The sequence below is a fragment of the Hylobates moloch genome, unplaced genomic scaffold, assembly GCF_009828535.3.
Source record: "Hylobates moloch isolate HMO894 unplaced genomic scaffold, HMol_V3 SCAFFOLD_10, whole genome shotgun sequence".
Classification (NCBI taxonomy): Eukaryota; Metazoa; Chordata; class Mammalia; order Primates; family Hylobatidae; genus Hylobates; species Hylobates moloch.
The window spans coordinates 86100770-86123008 of NW_026652285.1; the positions used below are offsets into that span (position 1 = coordinate 86100770).

At 46.7% G+C, this 22239-nt stretch overlaps 1 protein-coding gene across 10 annotated transcripts in view; it reads left to right on the forward strand.

The window, feature by feature from the left end:
- ZNF618 (zinc finger protein 618) overlaps positions 1-22239 on the forward strand; it is a 189134-nt gene that overhangs the window by 132403 nt on the left and 34492 nt on the right. For 6 of the 10 annotated variants that reach the window (XM_058445576.1, XM_058445570.1, XM_058445571.1 and 3 more), the window contains 7 exons: positions 1091-1168; positions 1719-1757; positions 6939-7028; positions 7923-7958; positions 8056-8133; positions 15721-15780; positions 16303-16392. In XM_058445576.1, coding sequence (XP_058301559.1) covers positions 1091-1168; positions 1719-1757; positions 6939-7028; positions 7923-7958; positions 8056-8133; positions 15721-15780; positions 16303-16392 — 471 coding nt within the window. The remainder of the gene's footprint in view (positions 1-1090; positions 1169-1718; positions 1758-6938; positions 7029-7922; positions 7959-8055; positions 8134-15720; positions 15781-16302; positions 16393-22239) is intronic. The other 4 variants (XM_032164948.2, XM_032164946.2, XM_032164947.2 and 1 more) reach the window with 1 other exon arrangement.

Sequence of the window (22239 nt, forward strand, 5' to 3'; positions counted from 1 at the left end):
CCAGATGCTGGGTACCAGAACTCCCTGGGGACCTTGGAATAGGCAGGTCTCCACCCCAGCCACTCGATCGCTAAGCCTGTAGTGGGCCGGGGCCTCTGCATTTGTCCACGTTCCCTGGCTGTTCTGTTAGGAAGAGCAAGGCCTGGGCCCAGGTGGCCTCAGGCTTTCATGAGGGCTGATTTAGATGGGGAGCAGGCAGGGTCTCTGCCCCTGGGGTCCCTGACAGGCTGGATCTGAGGGGCTCTTCTTGGCTTCCTGCCATGGGCCTTTGCTCTGGCCTCTACATGGGCAGGCTCGTCTTTTAACCTCTCTGCAGTGCTCACTAGGAGATTGGCCAATTCAGTCTCCCTGCTCCTGGGAGAAGGGCCTAGCAAGGGGCTGGGGGGGCCAGCCCTTTACACCATGTCGGTCTCTGTGTGTCTGAGGGAACAAGACAACTCCTCAGCAGGTGTAGGGGGGTCCTCTCCTTGCTGAGCCTATCTAGAGTAGGGCTGGGCATTTCCTACAGGGAGTATAGGGCCACCCCTATGAGGTAGGTGTATGTGGTCCCATTCTGCAGATCAGCAGACTGAGGCTTCGTGTATCTAAGGAAATTACCAAGGTCATGCTGCTGGTAAGTGACAGAACAGGGACAGGGACCCAGGTGTGTCTGATTCAGTCTGTCTTAATCTCTGTCCCATTCCGGCAAGGAAAAGGGGTCATTAGAAATTACCGTAATGCATCGAAGTAGTGATTTCCTTATGTGGATGCAATTTCTTCCTTTCAGAGCACTTTTACGTTCATCTCCTTTTTCCCCTCAAGGTGTAGGGCTGAGAATTAGCTGAAGCAGTTACCTTCTCCATCTTATAGATTTGGAAACTGAGGCCCAGAGATGGGGGGGTGCCTTGTCCAAGGTCACCCAGAGAGTGGGAGGCAAACCTGGATCTAGACCCAGGCTTCCTGACTTCTAGCTCGGTGCTGCCTCCTTGCCAGGGACCATCTCTGCCCCTGGGACAGAGAGTTAGCCACACTTGTAGGCATCACCTGTGGGTCCTGGGACCTTGTGGTCACAGAGGTTGGGTGACCAGTCCTTTCCTCTTCTGTTTTCCAGGGTCTTATGAATGCGGAATCTGTGGCAAGAAGTACAAGTATTACAACTGCTTCCAGACCCACGTGCGGGCACACCGAGGTGAGAGGAGTGTCCCTGGGGCAGAGCCCAGGGGCTGCACCTCCCACTGTCTGTCTGTTTCCCACTTGGGCCCCTCGTGGGTGACCCCAGAGGCCCTGACAACTCCAGCCTTTCCCATTCTCCTCCCATTTTCATCAGTAGGACAGGGTGCCAGGCAGGAGAAGGGAGGCCTCCTGATGCGGGACAGCTCGGGTGTGGGAGGGGAACTCCGCAGGACACACCAGACCTGCGCCCCAGGGCACCCCCTGCTCCCCACGGGCCTCACACCTCCCAGGACATCTCATCACTGCTCGGTGTCAGTGGCCTCCACAGGGCACTTGCTGGGGTCAGTGTGTGTGTTCCTCATGACAAGCTTGGTTGTTGGGGACAGGAGGTTTGGCGTCTGTTCCTCCCGGAGCCTGGCAGACAGGGAGGAGAGGCTGGCATCAGGGGCCCGGGGCAGGACTGTGAGCTTTTCCCCTGTGGCTTCCATATTCTCTCTTGCACTTGGCACTGGCCCTATCATTGGCCCGGTAGCCTCACCCCCATCCCTCTCTCTCTCTCTTTGCAGACACCGAAGCCACCTCAGGGGAGGGAGCCTCCCAAAGCAGTGAGTACTTTTTCCTCCTCGTGGGCTGCTGAGGGGCGAGGGCTTGGGGTGGGACGAAGAGGAGCTGTTCGTTCCCTGCCCCAGAACTGCTCCAGGTGGCCTCTGAGAGACACAGTGCTGGGGTCCAAGCTTTGGGGCCAGACCATCCTTACAAAACCGCAATGCGGTACCTCAGAGCAGCCCTTCCCAAAGCGCGCTCCATGGCAGGCTCATTCTGGGAAGGTTAGCGGGTGTTCTGTCCATGACGATTTCTCCGGCCAAGTAACTTTGGGAGACCTTGAGTTTCACTAAGGTGAGCAGGTTTCTTTCTTGTGGACATTGCCAGCCCTTCATTGACAGACACAGCCGTGCGTCTCCCATGGGTGCCCTGGATATACAGGTCCTTGTGTTCTTTTGACTCTGACTCATGACTCTGGGGCTCCGTAGTTGACTTTTGGGAAATGCTGCTTTGGAGAGTTTTCTCCTGAGCGCCCACAGCCAGGGGCACTAATTGCTTATTGGTGATTTGCCCTGGGGTGCCATATCCCAGCACCTGGGGCAGCATAGGGCCTTGACATCTGCGACAGCGCTGCTGCTCACAGGCCCTGATGGCCATCCCTCCAGTTCTAGACCCCAAGCGCCTGGTAAGTGAGCAGCCAAGCTGGTGTAGACTAGGATGGAATCTCCCCACCCAATAATATGAAGCTTCAGAAATCACAGTTCCACGTGTAGGTATGTCGCCAACAGAAACGTGTGCATATCTGCTGAAAGATGCAAACTAGAATGTTCTTAGCACACTATTCCTAACAAACTAGAAGCCCCCAAATGCCCAGAACTCATTGAATGGATAAGTAAGTCTAGTGACACAAAAGGCTATTGTAAAGTAGTGAGAATGAACAATTTATAGCTACACACAGCAACATGGATGACTCACAAACAGTGGTGAGCAAAAGAGGCCAGGCGTAAACAGAGTTCATCCTTTAAGATTCTGCAGAGAGAAAAGGCAAAAGCAGCTAAAACCAATTATTGCCGGTAGAAGTCAGAAGAGCGGTTCCCCTGGGAAAGGGGCTTCAGGGTTCTGTTTCTTGAGCTGGGTGCTGGTTACATGGGTGGTTTCAGTTTGTGGAAATTGAACAAGCTGTGCACTTAGGATTTGTACACTGTTCTACACCAGGGGTTAGCAACATTTTTCTGTAGAGGGCCAGATGGTGAGTATTTTAGACTTTATAGCCCAGACGTCTCCGTTGTAAGTATTCAGCCCTGCCCTTGTAGTGGGAACATGCCAGGAACAGAGATAATATGTAAATGAATTCCTTACCAAAACAGATGGTGGGCAGGATTTGGCCCACAAACTGTTGCGTGCCAATCCCCGTTCTATGGGTTTGTTACACCACACCATCATAAAAAAAGATTTTTAACATAATAAATAAACATTACCACCCCCTGCCCAACAAAACCCCAAACCAGAGCAGTTTGAAGAGGTGCCGATGGCTGAAAAAGGATTTTAACTGGCCTGGGTCCCAGTAGCATTTCTTCTAAGGCACTTTCCCATCCACTCCGTTTGGATTCTTATGCCAAAGGAGAGGCTGGCATGTTCCAAAGAGGAATCTGAGGCCCAGGTTGGCTAGACACCTGCCACAGGACCCCAGCTGGGAGGAGGTGGGAGCCAGGCCCTCCCGCTCCAGCCCCGCCTGTCCTGCCCCTGCCCCAGCCCCAGCACCAGCCCCAGCCTGGTCCTTGGCTCCCATCTCCTTCAATAGCTCCATTCTTTTCCGGCTCCCGTGGACTGACTGCGGTCAGCCACACATTTAAAGAACTTCCCTATTTATCTTTCCTTCCTCAGCTATTCTGGGCCCCTGGCCTCTCCAGCAGCCCCTCAATGATCTGTTGTGTTCCGTCTGGCTTCCGTTGTCCGCGGGCTTGCTGGTTGCTGACGGCTCTGTAGCAGGGGTATTTTTAGTCCTTCCGTCACTTTTCCCTTCCTCCCTGTGGAGTTTCCTCCCCGCAGCCATTGCATGCTGTTTTATTCTCAGTCCTGCAGCCCTGCCCTGACCCAGACTGGTAGCACCTGCTTAGAATGCCTGGCCTCCACTTTATAGGAGCCTGGCCATGGAGTCATGGAGCCAAAAGGGCCCAACTGAGAAGACTGAGTCCAGCCCACCCATTTTGCAGATGAGGACACTTAAGTCCCAGAGAGAGGGAGTCATACAGGTTGTGAGTAGTGGAGGCGGGCCTAGAAATGAGGTCTCCCACATTCTATTAACAGTTCTAGGACTTTTCGTTTATTTATTAGGAAAATAGTACAGTCATACATAGAAGCAGAAAGACATATTCACTCACCCATCTGTCCACTAAGGAATAAAAGATTAGCCCCTCATGCTACTGTCACATTGATATTTGTGACAGTGTTAGGTTACATTTGGCAAGTATTTATTGGATATTCCTTGTGTTCCTTTATTCTTTATTATAACTCTAGGAAATGAAGAACCTCTCATTCCCATTTTACAGATGAGGAAACCGAGGTGCAGAGGTTAGGCAGCATGTCTCAGGTCTGCCGCACTTATAACTGGTAGAGTTGGGTTTGATTAGGCAGCATGAATCCAGAGCCTGCCTCCCTGAACGGATTCACAGTGGCATTCCGAGAGACACCGAGCTCTCGTGTCTGAAAATGCAGCGGTTCTGAAAACGTGCTTTCACTGACAAAAAAATGATTCTGCTCTCCTTTTTGTGGATAACCCTCTTGGCCTAATCATTTCCTGACTGAGGAAGACCTGGGAACAGGGTCCCCATCCACGTCAAAGAGATGTCGTGGTGTTGGAGCAGGGTGGGGGTATTCTCAGCAGCAGCAACCTGGGGGCTCACATTTTATTGGAGGTAACAGATGTGGCCCTGAAGTGAGGGGTCAGGCCCAGCTGGCCAGGGAGGCTGGGTAGAGGCAAGCAAGTGGGCAGGTGGTGGCAGATGGCAGATAGCGCTGGTCAGCTTAGGAGAGGAATGTCAAGGCAGAGCCCAGCCTGGAACCAGACCCCGGGTGGCCTTGACTTCTCTGTCTCTGTTCCTGGGCAGGTGTCCTGCACAGAAGACAGGGTTGCAAAAGAGACACTGGGGACCATGGTCTGGATGGGACCTGACGGGGAAGTTGTCTAAGTTGATTGCTGGCCTCATGAAAGGATTAAAGCCTGGGCCAGGCACAGAATCCTAGAACCACCATCCTGGGAGAGGCCCCAGGAATCAGCTCATCTACATCTCTTTCCCAGCTCCCCAAATTAGGGGGGAAAACAAGGAAGCAGGACCAGCCTCTCCTGCCCCACACCCTGCCACCTCTTTCTTGGATGATTCTGGTATCCAGCATCCTCAGAATGTCTCCAAGGAACCTGTGGCTCCTTGCTCAGGGACCAGTTTTTGTCCGGGGCTCTGGCACCTGCTAAGGCATTTTCAGAGAATACAAAGAGGTGAAGGTGGTGGTGGGAGGGAGAGATGGCTATTGCCATTTGTGTCCCTAAGTTCAGAAGGTGGGGCCAGAAACCTTCCCACAGAATTACCTGGCAGCGTAACCTTGTGGTAGAGGATTGCATCAGATCGTGTATTTGGGTTCTGAGGGACAGGAGGGGGACCAGGAGAGAGGTACCCCAGCCCAGTACTGATTTGCAGCTTATTCAGACAGAGAAGGGCCACATGCCCTGACTCAGCCTTAGCTTGGAGTTAGTGAATGTTTGGATCCTAGCTCTCCCTTCCCCTCCCCACACCGGGCAGCCTTGAGCATATCACCAAGCCTCCCTGTGCCTGGGGTGATGGGATTGATAGGCCCTCCCTGCATCAGCCCAAGGAACACACACATGAGGTTCATGCCAGTGCAAATGTTAGAGTGTGCCATTGTGGAGGGGGTAACGTCCTGTGTCCAGTCTCAGATGTTGGGTAGACCCAGGGGATCATCCAAACTCCGAACTCATGTTAGTTACTGATTGCTGTGTAACAGATGTCCCTAAAACTTAATGATTGGAAACAACAAGCATTGATTGTCCCTCAGTTTCTAGGGTCAAGAATTTGGATATGGCTTTGCTGGGTCCTCTGGCGCTGGGTCTTTCCCTGGCCGCAGGCAAGGACTTGGCCAGGGCTGTGGTCTCATCTCAAGGCTCAACTGGGGAAAGAACTGCTTTTAAACTCACTCATGTGGTTGTTAGCAGGATTAACAACCCTGCTCTAGGGTTCTGTCCTTCCCAAGCTCTTAGACTGAGGGCCTCACTGGCTGTTCACCAGAGGCCGCCCTCAGCCCCTGGTCACCTGCGTCTCTCATGGGGCAGCTCACAACCCAGCAGCCAGCAGGTGTGAGCTGGAGAGAGAAGGTATGCTTGAGACAGAAGTCCCAGTCTTTTGTAAGCTACCCTCAGAAGTGATATTCTGTCACTTTTACTGCATTCTGTTCATTAGAAGTCAGTTACCAGGTCTAGTCCAGACTCATAGAGAAGGGGTGATGTAGGGCGTGAGCATCAAGAGGCAAGGAGCCCTGGGTGCTGTCCCCAAGGCTGCCCATCACAGGCCTTCCCGGCTGTGCCCTTGGGGCACATCCCTTCTGATCCTCAGTTTCCTCGTGTAAAATGAGAGACTGCTTCCTCCCTCTGCTGCAAGAAGGGAGGAAAAGGAGGGGAAGAGCCTGGCCTGCTGCCCTGCTTGTTGTAGCATGTGGGCGTGGGCGCTGCAGTGACTGTTATTCTCACGGAGCATCTGCGAAGGGTGTGCCAGACCATTTAGGAGCTAGGCCCTGAGGAACTCAGCTCACCTAGGGCAGGTTTGGGGGTTGGTTTTGGAGTCACGTCTGGGCTCCCAGTCACCTTGTGTGGTCTGGATCTCCACAGAGGACCCTGACACCCTAGCCTACATCCTGTGGACCCAGGGAGCAATACAAGGCTGGCTTGGGGTGGAGGGTGGGGCTAGCACTGAGGCAGGAGCTTCACCCTCCTGCACATCAGGGAGGAGAAGCTGGGCGTTCCAGGGAGTAGGTGGTGCCGTGCCCTTCCGTGGTCCAGAAGACTTGGGCAGTGCCAAGGTACAGACTGGCTCAGGAACTGATTCTCCATGGGGTCGTTCAGCTGGAGCCAGACTGGGCTAGTTTCATCTTTGGTTTCTGAGATGATCTGGCTAGAAAAACCCCACCCCGCAAGACTGAAGCCCTGGTAACCAGGTGTGTGTTTTCATCCCATGCAGACAATTTCAGGTACACGTGTGACATCTGCGGGAAGAAGTACAAATACTACAGCTGTTTCCAAGAGCACCGAGACCTGCACGCAGTGGATGGTGAGTCAGGCCCCTCACTCCCTGTAGTCATGCCAAGAGGCGCCCTTCCTTGGAGACACCAGCCCCCAGCCCTCCCCACCTCCCTTCTCCCTCTTACCCAGAAAAAGGCCAGGCAGTAGCTGGAACCATGAGGGGAATGACCAGCCCTGGAGGATTCTGGGGGCGGGAACGTCACCATCATACTCCACATACACTTCTATTTAGGTTAACCCAAGTGAAATTGCCATTTTTACAGGTCAAAATCAGTAGAATATTGGAATTTCGTATCGAGTCATTTTGTAGTTTCATATTGAGCATTTGCATGTTCTGATGAAATTAAACCGGTTTTAAAAAACGAATGATGGCCTTTTAGCATCTTAGATTATACAATTAGAAATTAGAACAATACATTTAGCCAACACATATTTGAGTCTTAAAAATCCTAGAAAGAGGGTCTTAGACCTTGGAAGGGCCTTAGGGGTTCCCCGTCTAGCCCCACACCTTCAGCCCATCTTGAGCTGTGACAACCAGGCCCACCACCTGTTACCACTGGCCCATCCCTTTTCTCACCTCTTTCTCTCTCCTCCCAATCTCTTCCTCTTTTCTCCTGCCCTGGCCCCTTGAACCCATGATGGCAATCAGAAACAGATCCAGGCAAACTGTCTGCCTGCACCATGGGTGGGTGCCCATCCTAGTGAGGACGAGGGATTGAGGCCCAGGCCGTGTCCTGGTTGGGATGTATCCTCGTGTTGTCCTGGTTTTGGGGGGCTTCCACAGTGGCCAGGGCAGCCCCCCCGAGGCAAATCCACGGGGATAGGGGCTGGGAGCGGCGGCAGAGGCAGCTCTGGGCAGGGACTAACAGGGCTCCTGTTTGTTTCTTTCCTTCTGCGGCTGCCACCTCCCGCCCGGGCGCAGTGTTTAGTGTGGAAGGGGCCCCTGAGAACCGGGCAGGTAAGTCCTTGGTGTCTGCTCATCCCCTCCCCTGTCCCCGGCTGGGCTCCTGAGACCTGGGGGACCAGGGCGCTAAGGGCCATATGTTCTCCCACAGACCCCTTCGACCAAGGTGTCGTGGCCACTGACGAGGTGAAGGAGGAGCCCCCGGAGCCATTCCAGAAAATCGGGCCAAGTATGCAGGATTCCCTCTGGGGCCAAGGGCTGGGTGGGGGCGGGCCAAGGGAGGCAGGGCTCAGTCTCACTGCTAGGGCAGGGGTAGCAGTGGGTGGCATCACTTAACTGCAGCAATGGTGCCCAGCCTGTCAGTTGGGCCAGTCAGTGTGAGGACTAGAGCTCTTGAGGAGCAGCAGGGCAGCACAGGGTCAAGGTCAGGACGGTGAAGGCAGCCAGGCTGGGGCTGAGTCCTGGCGCTACTGCTTACAGGCTTGGTGTCCTCATGGTCTGTTAGCCATCCTGAACCTCAGCCTCCCCACCTGTGGAGTGAGGATGACATTTCCCCACAGGTTTGTTGGGGGATTAAATGAGATCCTGGATGTGAACTACTTGTTAGCACAGTGCCTGGTACATAGTAGGTGCTCGGAAAATAACACGTCGTAGTCAGCTGAAGGGGCCTATCGGCGAATGAGCTGTCCAGGGCAGCCATCGGCAGACTCTCTGTCTCTGTCCCAGGACACCCCTTGAGGGCAGGAACCACACATGTCTGGCCTGTTTTCGATAAACTTTTATTGAGTGTTGTGAGCACACAACAGGGAGCAGGACACATGTGGTCCTGCCCTTGGGTAAATCAGATGGGGCTTGGGGGTGGGGACAGCAGATCATTGAACAGATAGTTCCAACACAGCTTGCAGGGAGCTGTGGGAGGCCTGAGGGAATGCTGGAAGCTTTCAGATGGGGACGAGGGTAGGGGATGAGCCCCAGCATCCCATGCGAAGGCAGGAGAGCCCTGCTGGTCCCAAAAATCGATGATGGCTTCAGGTCTTACAGAGCCTTGAATGCCAGCAGGCAGCATCCCCAGGCGAATGAGCCAGAGGGTTTTTACTAAGTGGAGAAGGGACTTGATCCAATTTGCATTTTAGGAAGCCCCATTTTGCTGCTGGGAGGAAGATAGATTGGGAGGGTCTGGGTGGCCAGCCTAGGGCAGGTGCCGGGGGACCACAAGTGAGTGAGACTTGTCCTTTCCAGCTGTTCAGGAATTGCCATACCTGCTATTTATCTCTCTGTTTTCTGTACCTCACTTACTACCCAGCAAGAAGAGACCTTTATGGTCTCTGCTTCCTCCCAATAAGGATCTAAGGCAGCTTGTAAAAATGTACACAAAAACAGAACAAGCAGATGAGGATATCTGAGTGAAGGAAAATCGGAGCTGAAACACTAAGTTGGATAACATTCGTCAGGGCAGAGTTCGATCCCAGCTCTTGGAAGGGGTTGGGTGGGTCCCCTCCCCCTCCCCCAAATGCTTTTTCTTCCTCATCCCTTGTCTGTGGTCATGGGATGATTCTTTGCTTTCTTCTTAACTCTTCTGAAAGCATTCAGGAAACTGAAGATGAGATAATGTCTATAAAGTGGTTAGCACAGTGCTTGTCACATGCATGGTAAACACTTGATAAACAGAGCATAAAAATCATCTTAAAGATGAAGAATATGGCCGGGCACGGTGGCTCACACCTATAATCCCAGCACTTTGGGAGGCCAAGATGGGCGGATCACCTGAGGTCGGGAGTTCAAGACCAGCCTGGCCAATATGGCGAAACCCTGTCGCTACTAAAATTAGCCAGGTGTGGTGACGCACACCTATAGCCCCAGCTACTTGGGGTGCTGAGGCAGGAGAATCACTTCAACCCGGGAGGTGGAGGTTGCATTGAGCTGAGATCGTGCTACTGCACTCCAGCCTGGTTGACAAGAGTGAGACTCCGTCTCAAAAAAAAAAGAAAAAAGATGAAGAATATGACGAAAACCCTCAGTGCTCAAATACGAGAAGTTAGATGCTACAGGGGAAACACAGATGTGAATCAGGCATATTTGCAGCATTCAAAGAATTTAGGCTGGGCGTGGTGGCTCTCGCCTGTAATCCTAGCACTTTGGGAGGCCGAGGCGGGTGGATCACAAGGTCAGGAGATCGAGACCATCCTGGCCAACATGATGAAACCCCATCTCTACTAAAATACAAAAAATTAGCCGGGCGTGGTGGCATGTGCCTGTAGTCCCAGCTATTCGGGAGGCTGAGGCAGGAGAATCGCTTGAACCCAGGAGGTAGAGCTTGCAGTGAGCCGAGATTGCACCACTGCTCTCCAGCCTGGTGACAGAGCAAGACTCCGTCTCAAAAAAGAATTCAAAAGAATTCGTAGTCTGGTGGGAGAGACAGACATTCATAGGCAGATATAGGACAGGAACAGAGGATCTGTGACCTCCCCGTTGAGTATCTATCTAGGATCTGGCAGTGGTCCCAGTGTACTGCTGCTCTTCCAACCGTGTCATTATCCTTAGGAAGATGGGCTTTGAAATCAGACAGGGTTAGGTTTAAATGCTGTTGTCACCAGCTTACTAGCTTCTTACGCCTTGTGAGTGTCCCATAAGTCGGGGACAAGAACATCTCTGAATTTTCCAGTGCTCTTGGAGCACACGCACATAAAATGTCTCGCCGAGCACCTGGCTCATATCCAAGGTGTAGTAAGTGAGACCTGTTACTGAGAAAGAGTCAAGGGCAAGACTTTTAGAGCCAACCCAAATAGGACTCCCAGCTCAACACTTAATAGCTGCATAATGTCCTACCAGTTTTCTAATCTGTCTAATCCATAGTTTCTCTATCTCTAAATGGGCCGATGACAATAAAACTCACCTTTCAGGATTGTCATGGGGCTTAGATGAGATGATATTTGTAAAAGAATTAGCATAGTCCTTACACATGCATGCAAAGCATTAAATAAGTGGTACCTTTAATTACCCAGGAAGATGCAGAACAAGATGAAGTGTGTTCTCTGTATCTGTAACTAAGTCTGACAGACAGCCAACGCAAGGACCTGGGAGGAATTAATCAAATTATTAGGAGTGTAGAATTGCATTGAGAATATCAGACTGGGTCTGGCTGCCAGCGTGCTCCCAGCTGGACTGAATGGAGCTGAGATTGCTGGTGTGGTGTGAGACCATCCCCTGCTGCCACTCAGGAGCTGCCTTGTGAGACAAAAATGTTGCTTCTTCGGCTCCTGCTACGTATAAGCAGGCCAATGCCACAGAACGCAAAAAACGATTAGCCAGTAGAGGCACATGTGTTCTGAAGGGACTGATTGCCCAAGTAAAGCTCTGTAGTCAGAGGAAGAAGAAACACCCTGGCAGGAGTGAGTGCTGGGAAGTACACCTTTCACATCAGCATCATCTGAGCACATTAGAGAATTAGGTACTTAGGTTGGAAGAAGCCCAGGCAATGACAGAGCGGAGAATCCTGCTAGAAAAGAGAGAGTTGGTCCAAGAAGCCTTGTGGGTTAACTCGCTCTTCATCTGCATTTCCAAGAATTACTTCCATGATAATGGGCAGAGGGAGAATCAAGGAAAACTCATTTGCGTGGTCTGTTGAAACAGAGTAAGTCTGGAGTCATGTATGGGTTCTTGATTTTTATGCCCGAATAAGGAAGAGTCACTTGAATAGTTAAAAAACAAAAATGAGAGAACTATGTAAATTCCACATAACAAGAAAAAGAGAATTTAAGAGACTCAGAGAAGAGCACACCTCTGAAAATGATCTAACACAAAATCTCGAAGACCATTCTGTTTGACAACCTCCATCTCATATAAGAAAATATGACCTTACACATCCACTTAGGCTGCCACAACAAAATATTACAGACTGGGTGGTCTGAACAATTTATCTCTTACCAGTTCTGGAAGCTGGAAAGCCTGAGAACAAGGTGCCAGCATGGCGGGTTTCTGTTGAGGGCTCTCCTCCTGGCTTGCAGATGGTCACTATATGTCTGGACATGATGGTGAAAGAGAGAGCAAGCTTTCTGGCCTCTCTTCTATTAAGGGCACTAATCCCATGGTGGGGACCCTACCCTTATGACCTCTTGTAACCCTGCTTACCTCCCAAAGGCCCCATCTCCACATGCCATCACATTAGGAGTTAGAGTTTCAACGTATGAATTTGAGGATGGGGACACAGTTCAGTCCATAGCATGACCCCTGTGAAAAGGGAGCCGGAAGTTGTTTGGTGAAAAAGCAACCGAATAAGAAGGCAAAGAGAGAAGAGTGAGACGAGGAAGGATTTCAGGGAAGCAGAAAACCTAAGAACAGAATTAAAACCTACATTCTGTGTAGTAAAGAGCCGAGTTTATCTGCAAAATTGGAATTAGTGATGTGAAGGATGAACTTGAACAGATGAAAGATAATGAGAGGAAAATATGATAAATGGGGAGAACAGGAAGCCGGCTTCAGATAATTGATGTTATAGTACCAGTGGCCAGAAACAGTGCTCCTGAGATCTAATAGAAGAAAAATTTGCTCAGCTAAAGGAAGACCTGCATATGCAGATTTAATAGGCTCATCATGTGTCAGATAGATTTGGTATAAAGAGACCTGTACCTACATAGATCTCAGTGACTTTTTAAAACTATAGGAAAAAAAAAAAAACGATATAAGCGTTCAGGCATAAAAAAGCAAGTTATCTATATGTGAATTCAAGGTGGACTTGCCTCAGACTTCTCTTCAATACTACATCTTAGAAGATAATGGATAAGTTTTGAAGGGAAAAAGTTGTAATCTAAGAATTTTACATCTAGACAAATTGTGGTTTGCGTGTAAAGAGAAAAGCAAGGGCTTAAAAACGTACTTTTTTTTCCTATGTACCCATCTTCACAAAATTATTTGAAGATACACTCTGGTGAACTAAGTTGTAGAATACATGTAAAGACTCAATTGTGAGAAATTCATAGTATAAGAGGAACTGTGAGTAGTAAAACAAGATAAACTAGAAGTTAGTTTAAAATGTTCCAAATCTGATTATAAAATTGCAGAAGGCAGATTATTCTAAAATATTAAAAATGAGGGTTTAATTTTTTTTTATTTTTTATTTTTTTTTTTGAGACAGCGTCTTGCTCTGTCACCCAGGCTGGAGTGCAGTGGCGCAATCTCAGTTCACTGCAAGCTCTGCCTCCCAGGTTCACACCATTCTGCTGCCTCAGCCTCCCAAGTAGCTTGGACTGCAGGCGCCCACCACCACACCTGGCTAATTTTTTTATATTTTTAGTAGAGACGGGGTTTCACCATGTTAGCCAGGATGGTCTCGATCTCCTGACCTTGTGATCCGCCCGCCTCGGCCTCCCAAAGTGCTGGGATTACAGGCGTGAGCCACCACGCCCAGCCAAGGTTTTATTTTTTTAAAAGGAAGGAGGAACTGGGGAGGGCTACAGTAAAGTAGGTTAAGCCTTCCTATTCATAGTGTGGCTCCAGACCAGCAGATCAGCATTCCTGGGAGCTTATTAGAAATGTATATTCTTAGGCCCTACTCGAGACCTACAGGATGAGAATTTCTCCAGCAAGCTATGTTGTAACAGTCTTTCCAGATGATTCTTTGACATGCTAAAGTTTGAGAAACACGGGGTTAAACTACCTTTCTCAATGGTGATAGACAGAAAAATGTCATTTCCCACTTGACTATTAACAATTAGAGAAATATATCTTATATACTGTCTAATTGTCTAAAACAATAGAGAAAATTGGAAAATAATGGAATACCAGAGAATAATGGAAAAATAAAGAGTTCGTATATCAAACAAATGGGAATTAAGGCAGCAATCAGAAAGGGTGGAGCATGAAGAAAACTTGTAAAACCAAATCAATTATAGCAATAAAAGCAAATGGCATAATCTCCTTTATTAGAAGGCAAAGCTTGTCAGGTTGATTTAAAATAATCCAGTTATTAATGGTTTATTAGAGACATTAGAGACAAGGTTAATTCTTTATCTTTACTCTGCACTTGAGCTTTTCTTTCCGACTTCCAGAACTAGATTAAATTCCCTATCATGGGTTTTTATAGCACTGCATATGTCTCCTTGAGAGCACTTACTGTGGATGGAGTTTTAAATTTGTCTGAGTGACTCTTTGATTTTTTGATCTCCTTTTGTTAGACTGTAAACTCCTTGAAGGCAAGAACTTTGCCTGTTTTTGCTTAGCATTTTGTGCCAGCACTTGGCACAGTACCTGTTTAATGAATGACGGTATGAGAAAATATAGGGACATGTCTTTGGGTACATATAAACAAATAGAAATCAGGATCTGACAAATTAATTATCAAATGATTTATGCCAGACAAACTAATAAAACGGAATAATTAAATGTTACAGCATGAGTTCTTAAACTTTCCCACACATCAGAATTTTCTGGAGGGCTTGTTAAAACATGGATTGCAGGGCACAACACCTAGAATTTTTTTTTTTTTTTTTCAGTATGTCTTAGGTGAGTCCTAAGAATTTGCATTTCTAACAGGTTCCCAGGTGATACTGATGTTGCTGGTCCAGGGACCGCACTTTGAGAAGCACTGTGTTGGAAAATAGTTTTATGTTACTAAATACAGTTCACAGTGAAGATTTTGATCCCATGAGCCTTTAGGTATCAAACAACATTGTTTCCAAATATACAAAATAAATTTAGAAATATAGTGAAGTGGAAAGATTTATCACAATATTTAGTCTTTGACAGAGCAGGTAGACAAACAAGGTTGTATAGAATTTAAATAATTAATACAGTCGATCTAATAACTGTGAATCCTACAACGAGCAAGTAACTTACCATTTCCAATGTTTATGAATCAGTTACAAAAATTATTTAACTACTAAAAATTCTATAGCGAGAGAGAAAAACCATAAACAGACTAATAAACCAATTAAGAAAAAATTAATTTTAACACGTATAACAAAATGTTGATATCCTTAATCTACAAAGAGTTTAGCAATTTCATAAACATCAATATGCCTGTAGAAATGCTGGCTGTAAACACAAAAGGAAAGTCACAAAAGAAAAACAATAGTTAATTAAACAGGAAAAATAATCAATTTCCTTAGAAATCAAAGAAATGGAAAGTAAAATCAGTGTAATACAGTTCTTCTCATCAGATAGGCAGAATTTAAGAAGATGATAATACTTAAGGCTGGCTGTAGTGTGCATAGACAGTCATTTTCATACCTTTCTGGTTGGGATGATGGTGCTGTGGTTATCAAAGGCCTTAAAAATACATACCCTTTCCCTCTCTTGAATTTTTCCCCAGGAAATAATGTGCAAAGATTACATGGAATAGCCTTTATTTTGTGATAATGTGTAAAATTAATGGGTAAATGTGCAAAAATTTCTATAAAAACATGAGTCACAGCATTTTTTTTAATAGGGGAAAAATTTTGAAACAATCTCAATGTCCCTTGGTGTAGGGGACTGGCTCAGCAAATTCCAAAGTCCAGTGGGAACCATGCAGCCAGTAGATGCAGTAGAGATCAATATTTATTGATGGGCAAGATGTCCACAAAGTAATGTTGATTGAATACACCAGATTACAAAGAGGATATCGATCAGGACTGGCTAATTCAGGGCTCACAGGAGCCAGACAGGTGGTATCAGTGAGAGAAGCACACCCCAGATGAGACGGAATGAAGAGTGGGGACCAGGGCACCCTCCCCCAAGGGGGTAGATGCTGCTCTTTGTTTGGGGGTTACAGATGATTGAAATTTCTCTTTAGTTTTTATTTTGTATTTGTATTTATCAGTATTTTATAATTTTCCCCCAGTGAACAATATTACATCAGACATTTTTAAGAAGAAAGAAGTTAGGCAGTGCCAAAAGAGAGGTAAAGATAAAGTCGGGTGGGACTTGAGAGGAAGAAGTGACCCCTGCTGCTAGTGGGTGGGGGGTGCTTGGGGGCAGGGAAAGTCCTGGAGATGAGGGGACCCCGGGTGTGGCCACTGCAGAGGGCAGGGCTTGCAAAGGGGCTGATGAAGAGGTTGGTGTTGGAGGTCAGCACATTTCTTGAGCACCGGGGCTGGGGTGGAGCGATGTGCCAGGTACTGTTCTAAGCACTTGCCATCTAAATTTAATCCTCACAGCAATCCTACAAGGTGGTCCTATTACGACCTCTGTTTTATAGATAGGAAAACTGAGGCACAGAGAGGTTAAGAGACTTGCCCAAGGTTACCCAGCTCGAAATGTCTGAGCTGGGATTTGAATAGGGGTCTTCTAACTCCAGAGTCAGAATTGATTCTAGTTGATGGTCCCAGAATGGGGAGGAGTTTTTTGGGGGGTGGGAGCACGCCGATGCTTCTTGGTGGGGGCCAGTTGCCCATTCTTACACCTTCGTTTCCTTCCTGGACAGAAACTGGCAATTACACCTGTGAGTTCTGCGGCAAACAGTACAAGTACTACACTCCCTACCAGGAGCATGTGGCCTTACACGCCCCCATCAGTGAGTACCTCCTCCCGGTGGGGATGGGGGTTGGGGGACCAGGCACAGGGTGGGCCAGCCATTGGCCAGGCCTCTAGAATTTGGCCAGGAAATGGTGAAAGCAAGGTGAGCTCAGTTCTGGGTCAGTCTTCAGGTGTTAAGTCTGACCCAGGGCCACCTGTCTACAGTGGCCGGCATAGCTGAGAAGTCCCCCTCTTAAGCCAGAGCAGAGTCCGAGCCCTCCCTTAGTGGACTCAGAGTCCTGTGCCCACGTGATTGGGGTGAGGAGGGTGGACATCACTTGTCCAAGTCCTGCTGTGGCCCTCTTCTAGGTACCGCCACATCACAAGGTTTATGAATCTCCACCCCCAAAGCCAGTTACCCGTGATGCAGTTTCAGTCTGAACAGATGTAGGAAGGAGCTCAGGCTAGGGGCATGGTTAACTGGACAGGAAAGCTCCCTCTTGGCCCTTGATGGTGGGAAGCTAAGGAGGTGGCAGGAACCCTGAGCTGGGAGTCAAGCCCTGGCTGTTGATCCTAGCTGAGTCCCAGGCCTGCTTGTGACCTGGGGCAGGTCCCATCCTGACCCTGGACCACCATCTCCCACTCTGACCACGAAAGGAAAGGGCTCTAAGGGCCCTTCCCACAGGGACATCCTCACCTTCCATCCTCCTGGTGCCCGTGAGCCTACCTTACTGATTTCCCAGCTCCTTTTCTGGATATTAAGAGGGGTCTCCATCCTCAGATGCCCGAGTATATGATCTAGGGGGCCCGTCAGCCTCCCTCTCTTTCATGTACAGGTGCAGAAACCAAAGTCTGACAGGGGCGGGGCTTATGCAGTCTCAGGGCAATAGGGCTGGTTGTTTAGCAGCGTTTTTGGAAGTGTTACTGGTTTTGTTTCTCACAGCAGAGCTGTGGGGATCCCTCTCCCCATTCTGTGGATGGCAAGACTTTGGTCCAAACAGAGAGGGAGGGTTTACCGAAGGTCACTGGGGGCTAAAGCCCCTTATGGTCTGGGAAGGCCCAGGTCCCTCCTGGAGCCCTGCTGTTGGGATACCAAGGGTATCGGATAGGGAGGGAGAAGTATTCAGAGCCTGGAGGGTGGTGTAGGTAGCTTCCCCAGGAATTCCTCCCCTCTGGGCAGAGTGGCAGGGGCTGAGGGGTCTTCCCGTGGGCAAGAACTCCAGTCCTGAGGTCGAGCACTGGGCTGAGATTCTCGTCCTTGCTTGCACCTCACTGCTTTGTGACCTTGTGCCTGTTGCTCTCCTTCTCTGGGCTCGTTTCCCATCTGTGAAAGCTGTTTAAGGTCTTTTCAGCCCAGGATCTGGATTATAGACATCTCTGACATGAGGTACCTGCTATGGCCCCACTAGAAGAATCCATTTCACTTCCAGCCTGGGCTATATGGGTCATTCAGTACCCACCACAGAGCCAGATCTTGTGTGGAGAGAGAGAATGCAGGATTCCACTGGGTAGGCACCGACTGTCCAGTTGACCCACTTGTGGTGCCGATGCCCAGGCAGCAGGGCTGTGGTCGGGCTTGAACACCATGGCCTGCACCCTTCTGGGGATCCAGCTTTCCATAAGCAGGTACAGGGCAGCCATGTCTGTGTTATCCAGTGAAGCAGCAACTGCCCTGCTCCCTGGTGCCCAGGCTGGATGCTACCTAGAATGCACTTTCAGTGAGGTGTTAGCTACAAGGCCAGACTATAACCTTGGGTTCAGCCTTTGGAGACTATCTTCAATGCTTCCTGGGACAAGTTGAGTAAGGCCATGGAGTTACTAAGATAGGGAGCTTGGCTTTGAATTCCAGCAGGCAGGCTCCAGGCCCATACTCAACCATGAAGCTATCCTACATCCCATGTCAGATGGTAAAGCAGAAAGGGGTGTGTCTCTTCCACCCTAAGTTTTTCCCTGACAGCCTGGTGCATCTCTCCTGAAAGGCTGTCTACTTTTCTTTCTCTGTTCCTCACTTTCTTTTGCTTTCTGTTATGAACTCTTTCTTTCTTTCTGTATCTGCTTGTTGAATTAATCTCTCTGTTACCTACTGAAGTCTGGGGACTCAGGAATCATCTGTGTTTAAAATACAGCATGAGAGATTTAGCCTAGATTCAAGAGAGAATTATTTATTCAAGGCTGTCCAAGAGATAGCTCCTGCAGTGGCCTCTGTCTGGTTCTAGAGATTTGTGTGCCAATGGACTCCTTGTGGAGGCAGGGGCTGTACTTGAGGGCTTCATCAGGTGGTATCCAGGGCTGGGACTTGAGACTCTGGGTCTGGTGAGTCCATAAGGACATAGGCTGACTGTGGAAGAATTTCTTAGAATTAGTATCATAGAATCTATATTCTTTTATGTCTGACTTCTTTTGCTCAGCAGAATGTTTTCAAGATTCATATTTTATCATATTCTCATATGTATCAGTTCATTCTTTTTTACTTCTGAGCAATTGTATGAAATATTGTATGAAAATACCATTTGTTAGCCATTTACCTGTTAATTTGGGTTGTTTCCAGCTTTAGGCTATTATAAATAAAGCTGCTATGAAAATGCTTATATGAGGATTTTGTGGGCATATGTGTTCATTTCTTTGGATAAATACCAAGGAGTAGAATTACTGGGTCATGGGGAATAGTATGTTTAACTTTTTAATAAGTGACAAACCATTTTCCAAAATGACCATAGCATCTTTCCCTCCTGCCAGCTGTGCCTGTGAGTTCCACTTGCTCCATGTTCTTGCCAACATTCGATGGCATTGGTCTGTTTAATTCCAGCTATTCTAGTGAGGGGGTAGTGGAATCTCACTGTGGTGTTAATTTGTATTTTCCTGATGACTAATGACGTTGAACATCTTTATATTTACTTATTGGCGACTTACATATTTTGCTTTGGAAATTGTCTGTTTAGGTCTTCTGCCCATTTATTTGATTGGGCTATTCGTCTTTTTTATTATTAAGTTGTAGGAGTTCTTTATGTATTCCAGTAGGCCTGGGTTCTTTGTCAGATATATGTACTGTGGATTTTTCTCCTAGTCTCTGGCGTGTCAGTTGATTTTCATACAGCGTCATTTGATGAACAGATGTCTTTCATTTTGATGAAGTCCAGGTTATCATTTTTTTCTATAGTTAATGCTTTCTGGATTCTACCTCAAGGATATCCTTGCCTACCTCAAAATGGTAAAGATATCCTCTTTTATTATCTTTTAGAAGCCTTATAATTTTAGCTTTTTCATTTATGTCTGTGGTATATTTCAAGTTAACTTTTCAAATGATGTGAGGTATGAGTTGAGATTCATTTTATTCCATACAGATACCTGGTTATTACAACACCATGTGTTGAAAAGATTATCTTTTCCTATTGCATTGCACTGGTACTTTTGTGGAAAGTTATTTGAATGTATAAGTGTAAGTATTTTTCTCTTCTGTTGGCCCGTTTGTTTATCTTTATGCCTATTCCACATGATTTTAAAGCTTTCTAGTAAGTCTCAAATCAGCTACTCTTAGTTTTTCAATGTTGTTATTTTTTAAGACTATTTGGCTATTCTAGGAACTTTATTCTTCCATATTCATGTTAGAGTCTTCTCTAATTCCTACCAAAAAAATGCAACTTGGAGTTTGTTTGGGATTCTATAGAATCTGTAGATCAATTTGGGGAGAATCTTCATTACAATAATACTGGGTCTCCCAATCCATGAACATGGTATATTTCCCCAAGTATTTAGGGCTTATTTAGTTTCTCTCAGCAGCAGTTTGTACTTTTCAGAGACATCTTGCACATATTTCATTCTGTATCTCCAAGTATTTTATGGTTTGTGACACTACTGTGACTTTTAAATTTAATTTTCCAATTGTCTTTTGCTATTGCATATAAAAAAATCAATCTTTGTGTATTGAATTTGTATATTGCAAATTTGCTGAATTTACTTATTAGTTCTAATAGATTTTTTTGTAGATTTCTTAGGATTTCCTTTTGCATATTGATGTCATCCACAAATAAAGACAGCTTTATTTCTTTCCTTCTAATCTGTATTCTTTTTATTTTTTTTCTTCCTCACTATTCTGGTTAGGTCCCTCCAGTACAATGTTGAATAGAAGAAATTAGTGAATATTTTTGCCATGTTCCCAATCACGGAGTTCAGTTTTTCATTGTTAAGCATTGTGTTAGCTAAAATAGGTTTTTATAGATGCCCTTTATCAGTTGAATAAGTTACCTCTTATTTATAATTTATTAAAAGTTTTTCTTATAAGTTGATGTTGCATGTTTTTTTCCTCCATCTTTTGAGGTGATTCTATGGATTCTTATATTCTCTTTTGTTAGTGCTGGTGAATTACAGACTTAAAAAAAATTCACCATTCCTATACTTTATTAAAACACATTAAGAATATCAGAAAGTCAAACTGTAAAATGAACTGAAGAAAGTTACAACCTGGGGATGATTATTCTTTGCCAGATAAAATGACTTCCTTCTTTGAAGCTTCTGTTTTTTCTTAATAGGATATATTTAAGTGTATAACTTGATTATTTCATATGTATACATTGTGGAATAACCCCACAATCAAGTTCTTGCATAGGCATCTAAATTACTTAAAGATCCAAGGTTAGTTGATAGAGTGATTTGTTTTTAAGAACATGTTTTCCTCTCACTTCTATCTAAAATTCCTCAGGATTTTACTTGCTTTTGATATCACTCCCAAAACTGTCTCCTCAAGGGCGGGGAACTACAGTCCTAGGATTAGCAGAATGCCCCATATTTAATCAGTGGTGTGTTAATGAAGGTCGTAATTAAGAAAATGAATATTTCTGGTGAAGTTTTTAAAAAAATATTGATTGAAGTATATTGTCATACAATAAAGTGCCTGTTATTTAAAGTGTACAGTTTGATAAGTTTTGACCTATGCATGCACCCATGAAACCGTCACCACAATCTAATTAACATACCCATCACCCCCAACAGTTTTCTCATGCCTTTTTATAATTTGCTTACCACTTCCCTATCCCGAGGCAAACGCTAATCTGCTTCCTATTACTGTAAATTAGTTTGCATTTCCTAGAATTTTACATATATGGAATCTTACAGTATGTAAGTATGTATTTTTGAAGGGAGAGGTCTGGCTTCTTTCACTCTGCATAATTATTTTGAGATTCATCTATGCTTACATGTATCAGTAGTTCATTCCCTTTTAATTGATGATGAGTAGTATTCCATTTCCAGATATACATGCCACAATTACTTTGTTCGCTTATGGGTGGATATTTACAGTATTTGTGGCTAGAGTTCTGGAGCTAATACAAACAAAGCAGTTATGAACATTTGTGTACAAGCCTTTGTAAGGACAAATGCTTTTATTTATCTTGGGTAAATACCTAAGAATGGAATGGCTGGATCATATGGTAGATGGTTGTTTAACTTTTAACAACAGCCAAATTGTTTTCCAAAGTAGTTGTGCCATTTTACATTCCAACCAACAGTACAATTTTCTTTTCTTGTAATGTTCTTGTCTCATTGGGTATCAAAGTAATGCTGGCCTCATAGAATTGGGAAGAGTACTCCCTCCTCTTCAATTTTCTAAAGAGTTTATATAGGCCGGGCGCGGTGGCTCACGCTTGTAATCCCAGCACTTTGGGAGGCTGAGGCGGGCGGATCACGAGGTCAGGAGATCAAGACCACGGTGAAACCCCGTCTCTACTAAAAATACAAAAAATTAGCTGGGCGTGGTGGCGGGCGCCTGTAGTCCCAGCTACTCGGAGAGGCTGAGGCAGGAGAATGGCATGAACCCGGGAAGCGGAGCTTGCAGTGAGCCAAGAGCGCACCACTGCAGTCCAGCGTGGGTGAAAGAGCGAGACTCTGTCTCAAAAAAAAAAAAAAAAAGAGT